At 46.3% G+C, this 5,803-nt stretch overlaps 1 protein-coding gene across 1 annotated transcript in view; it reads right to left on the bottom strand.

Annotated features, from left to right (window-relative positions):
• Positions 1 to 1,745: 1,745 nt before the first annotated feature.
• The window catches only part of fam98a (family with sequence similarity 98 member A), a 10,441-nt gene continuing 6,383 nt past the window's right edge, over positions 1,746 to 5,803 (bottom strand). The window contains exons 7-8 of the mRNA XM_047821659.1: positions 4,347 to 4,514; positions 1,746 to 2,906 (exon numbers count right to left, since the gene is read on the bottom strand). Coding sequence (XP_047677615.1) covers positions 2,238 to 2,906; positions 4,347 to 4,514 — 837 coding nt within the window. The 3' untranslated portion in view covers positions 1,746 to 2,237. The remainder of the gene's footprint in view (positions 2,907 to 4,346; positions 4,515 to 5,803) is intronic.

Here is a 5,803-nt window from a genome sequence, read left to right as displayed (position 1 = left end):
CAGCAATGACTGACAATTTCTGAAGGTTACAACAGTCAACAATTAGTAGGTCATGTAAAGGCCCTTCCTCTGAATGACTTCAGCACATCTGTGACCACAGGACATCTCTCACACTGCCCTGGGGTGATTTTGGTCCACTCTTATTCCAGTCTCGTCCACAGTGCAGTGACTGCAGTGGGTTTCTTGGCCAAAATTATGTAGCAGATGATTTTTCAGATGTTTTCTCTTGGGTTTAGATCAGGACTTGTTTTCAGTTTCACAGAACTGCTTTACCCATATTGCTGTGTGACAGGGGACATCGATGTGTGTGAAAACCGCTGGCTGATTGGGAGACGAATGAGTTTAACGAGTTTGTGACGTTTTCAAAGATGTAACATTCTAGAAATCACAGATTTGGAATGACCGACTTCTCTTGCTCTGGCTGAAAGGGTCGTAACTTTGGCCTTCATCTGGACAACATGCTGCTGGGGGGTTTCGGTCACTTTACAACAGCTCACCATCTTGCAAAGTCAGTGACAACTGGAAAGTCAAGCTGCCAGTTAAATAGTTTGTCAGATAGGTAAAGACATTAGCTCCAGGTGCCAGATTAGCACCAATAACTAAGAGGTATCTGAAAGTGTTCTCTAATTTTGATCATTTTTCAAGTTTTTTTATTATGTTCTTCAAAATATATGCAACGTTTACTCCTGTTTAGATCATTTCAAATAGAAGCATTGACCTTAGAATGTGAAATTAGAGGTTGTCTAAATTTGATCTCCAATGTATATACTAGACTCGTCTATACTACACTACACTATAGTGGTAGTGTAGTTAATGTACTCAAGAGGTTCAGTATACTACACCAGAGCCGATCGGCCCTATACGCTCGCTACGCAAGTTGCGTAGGGCCCCGCAAATTACGCTAGGCAAGTTACACAAGTGTGGCACATGTTTTACATGGCAGGAGGTACTGTAGGAGGGCCCGGAGGTCAGGATCGGCTCTGTACTACACCATCCTATGCTTTACTTTACTATAGCTTATAATGAGTAATATGCTAAACTATTAGAATATTTCATAAGGTATCTGTACAGTAATAAAGCTGATAGTATTATGTATTACTTAATACCTAATAATACTACACTATATACTATATTATAGTTTAGCTTTACTGTGTATATACACTATGACATACTATAGTGTTAGTATTAGATATACACATGAAACCCATGTAGCTATAGGTCTATTATATCTACAGATTTGATCACCATCAGCTCTCACACTCAGTCTCACACTACTGGCTGTTGCTGATCTGTTGGTGGACCGTATGGAATCTCCGTTCTTCTTTGCAGTGCAGTGTTGGAATGCTGGGTCTCTACCCAGGGTCTGTGTGGTGTCTGGGCTACATGGCATTCCTCCTCAACCGCCGTGTCGTCTCTCTTGCCCCAGCATCTGGATGTCCGCTACCAACTGTGATGGCCAGGTCTCTCCATTAAGTGCACAGAGAGACATCCAGGAGTCCAGCTACAACTCTGGAGTTGAAGAGCTCACCGACATTCGAAGAACCAATGCAGCCATGATAGAGGTCCATATAGCACACCCAATAATGTACTTAGCGTAATGCTAACATTACGTTAACCTCACCATCTCTGCACTAACGTTTTATTAATTAATTAACGCATTACTTTAGTGTAAATTGCTGTAAGATTAATTTGATTAGGTAAGATTTGTTACACATGCTACCTGACATTAAACACTTAGACAAACATACACACCATACTTTGCTTTATTGCTGTCAGTCTTCACACACACACTCAAAATGAATTCCTTAAACAAACTGAAATGGGAATTCTTCAACGAAAACCACTTCTTCCACTCGAAGCTTAAAGTTAACACTCATGCATTAGGTGATGAAACATCTCCCTCCCTCGTCATCCGTTTTGTAAACAAGTGTTTGAAACAGAAATGGGGGAAAACACTACAATGTAGAGTTCTAGTGTGCTGAAACGAAATCAACCGTCAAGTGCTGCAATAAATAACACAAACATCACCGATTCTTGTGGTAAACACTTCAAGTTAAGGCTTTTTGAAAACAGAAAAGAACCGTTATCCTGTCCGTCTTACGCGTCCCCGAGGTCTAAGCTAAGCACTGATCTGTCAGCACACGAACAAACAGCAAAGCGCTGTTCCTCTGTAACTGAGCTCATTTCCCAAAGTTGGCTGTCTTTATAAGGTTTTATAGTGATTCCTGTTGTAACTCTCAGCTGGAGTAAAACCCCTGCCCAAACCCTGACTGGTTATACTGTTGCCCACCATGCTGGAAGAACTGCTCAAACTGCCCTCCTTGGTTAAAATTCTGCCCTCCCCTTCCACCCCAGCCTCCGCTTTGCCCACCTCGTCCTCCTCGTCCACGCCCTCCACGCCCCCCTCTACCTCCTCGTTCCTGTTGTCTCCCTCCATCTTGGTAGTGACCTTTTTTACCACCTTCCTGTCCTTGTTGTCCCCCCTGATAACCTCCTCCAGAGTACCCTTGTCCTTGGTTACCCCCTTGATACCCTCCACTTTGGTATCCTTGCCCTTGATGCCCCCCTCCACCTTGGTATCCTTGCCCTTGATATCCTCCTGCCGTGTATCCTGGCACTCCTTGCCCACCCTGGTAGCCTCCACGGTACCCTCCTCTTCCTCCGTCTTGATAATGACCCTGATTCCCACCATCTGACCAGCCTCCTTGTACTTTACTCCCTCTTTCCCCTCTTCCACCCCCTCCTCGTCCTCCTTGGTGCTGATCGTAGCCACCCCTTCCACCCCCTCTCCCTCCGCCACCCCCCGTCGGACCGTCTTGCCGTTTCTGCCACACCGGCATCTCTGGAGGAGGAGGCTCGATTTCGTTTGGTCTTCCACCACGATCTGGAACACGTCCCATCAAAACCTGTTGGATCAGAGTTAAGATAAGTGAATGGAGCTTCAGATCGAGCAGAATATCATGTTCACACCCTACTGGTGACTCGGTATCAAACGTACAAACGATGTCCTCTTTGATGATGAACCCTGCGTCCTGCATCCTTTAAGTTAAAATCCTTTAAGTCCTTTTTAAGTTAAATTTCAGGTTGCCATAAATTTCACCTAACTAGTGCGATATAGAGATATAAACTACAGAGAAAAACAGCCCATTAAACCTGGTTTAAGTGTCAACAACAATGGAGGACCTTAAACCATCACACGAGGGGACAGGAAGCACACGTAGGATAAATGACAGACTTTCAGATGTTTTAGTGCATCGTGACTCATCTGTAAGTGCTTGGACCCAGTGAGTCACTTCTAGAGCTCCACGATCCACGATTGTCATACCTACGATCATGACCAGCAGAACTGAACATTACGAAGTGTTAATAATTTTCTATTTCTATCTATTCTTTTTATTCTACTTCAATTTAACAGGGTTCTATCCAGGGTCGCAAAATTCCGGGAATTTTCAAGGCTGGAAACTTTCCATGCGAATTAACAGGAATATATGGGAATAAACTGGGAATTTGAAAAAAAAAAAAAATAGAGTTGCCTACAACTAGGAACTTAAATGTAGTTAAAGAAAATCTTAACAGCATAATTGTGTTTAAAACGACAAGATTTAATACGATTTAAATTAAGTTTGTACCCTGAGTTCCTCGGTCACTTGCACACAGCACACTGCTTACTGGAAGGCCATTGAGGCCAAACCCCCTGCAGGTACTTACGTTCTTCCATAACATCCACAGTAACACTATTTTAGGGGCATTTAACTAGTTGCTTATTAACATGAATATTAATAGAATTGTGGCTGTTTATTAGTGCTTATTACGCACATATTAATGCCTTATTCTACATTCTTAACTGTACCCAATACCTAAACTTAATAACTACCTTACTAACTCTTAATAAGCAGTAAATTAGGAGTGTTACCACATGCACAGACATTTATAGCTACATGACATTTCTCGCCTTCATTATAAAAGCTATAAACACCTTTGTTTTAAAGTTCCAGCTTCACTTCTGACTGTTACGAGGTTCTGACACTGGAGACTCCTTCATCACATCCTACAGAAACATCTCACTCTGAAGAGAACTTCACCATATTTAACTGTTTATCATCGGTGGTGTGTGCTCTGTACTCGTCCACGTTACTATGGAAACGACAGTGTATAAGAGCGAGTACGTTAATATAAACCCGATCTACCGTCAGAGCTGCTGTTAGAGAGAATTAATCACCAGCTGGGGACCAATCAGAGAGCAGGATTACTCAGCTCAGTGGTGTAAATCTAATCTACTCAGAGATACTCAGATAAACGCTACGTCACTGTTCTGTAGAACATGAAGGTTAGATGTGGTTCTGCACCTTGTTGATGGCGCAGGAGGTTTTCTCTCGGCTCTTGCCGCTGCTCGTGCGAAGGATTTTGGATAAATCCTCTCGGGCGGCGAGAAGGTGTGCGACAGACACGTGGCTCTTACCACCGAGCGTTGAGCGCAGGGGCTGGTACACTTTAGCCAACTTCTCAGTCTGAGTCTAAGGGGAAAAAAAAAGAAAAAAAGAGAGAAATAACAACATTAATACTGAACGCATGAAAGCACGGAGGGAACGTTTGTATTTGTTACGTGTTCGCTGCAGTATAAACAACGTTATTATTATATGAGCATTAAAACCTGGATAACAAGTATTATTTACATTTATTTTAATTTATACTACTGAGCAATCGAAGGTTAAGGGCCTTGCTCAGGGGCCCAGCAGTGGCAGCTCGTGAGCTTCCGATCAGTCGTCCAACACATTAACCCTATCCCTATGTAACGCTTCCACACAGATAACTCGCTATTTAGAGAAAATAAGAGAGATCAAAGTGTCTGCAGTCCACAGGTTTAACGGCAGGTGAACATGTAACGTGCGTCTCTCGTACACGAGGGGTTCAGCTTAATAATAAGTCCTCTGTGTTAGGCGCGGTCGGGCCTCTGTGTTAGGCGCGGTCGGGCCTCTGTGTTAGGCGCGGTCGGGCCTCTGTGTTAGGCGCGGTCGGGCCTCTGTGTTAGGCGCGGTCGGGCCTCTGTGTTAGGCGCGGTCGGGCCTCTGTGTTAGGCGCGGTCGGGCCTCTGTGTTAGGCGCGGTCGGGCCTCTGTGTTAGGCGCGGTCGGGCCTCTGTGTTAGGCGCGGTCGGGCCTCTGTGTTAGGCGCGGTCGGGCCTCTGTGTTAGGCGCGGTCGGGCCTCTGTGTTAGGCGCGGTCGGGCCTCTGTGTTAGGCGCGGTCGGGCCTCTGTGTTAGGCGCGGTCGGGCCTCTGTGTTAGGCGCGGTCGGGCCTCTGTGTTAGGCGCGGTCGGGCCTCTGTGTTAGGCGCGGTCGGGCCTCTGTGTTAGGCGCGGTCGGGCCTCTGTGTTAGGCGCGGTCGGGCCTCTGTGTTAGGCGCGGTCGGGCCTCTGTGTTAGGCGCGGTCGGGCCTCTGTGTTAGGCGCGGTCGGGCCTCTGTGTTAGGCGCGGTCGGGCCTCTGTGTTAGGCGCGGTCGGGCCTCTGTGTTAGGCGCGGTCGGGCCTCTGTGTTAGGCGCGGTCGGGCCTCTGTGTTAGGCGCGGTCGGGCCTCTGTGTTAGGCGCGGTCGGGCCTCTGTGTTAGGCGCGGTCGGGCCTCTGTGTTAGGCGCGGTCGGGCCTCTGTGTTAGGCGCGGTCGGGCCTCTGTGTTAGGCGCGGTCGGGCTCTTAAAGAGACTGCACTATAATGTGATGCGTGTAGAACAGAGTTTAGGCTGTTACACCTTTTACATCCACACGTTTATTATTAATCTTACAGGTTAATGAGAATGTGATCAATGTTA

The sequence above is a fragment of the Tachysurus fulvidraco genome, chromosome 12, assembly GCF_022655615.1.
Source record: "Tachysurus fulvidraco isolate hzauxx_2018 chromosome 12, HZAU_PFXX_2.0, whole genome shotgun sequence".
NCBI classification, from domain to species: Eukaryota; Metazoa; Chordata; class Actinopteri; order Siluriformes; family Bagridae; genus Tachysurus; species Tachysurus fulvidraco.
This window is presented reverse-complemented; position numbering and strand designations above follow the sequence as displayed.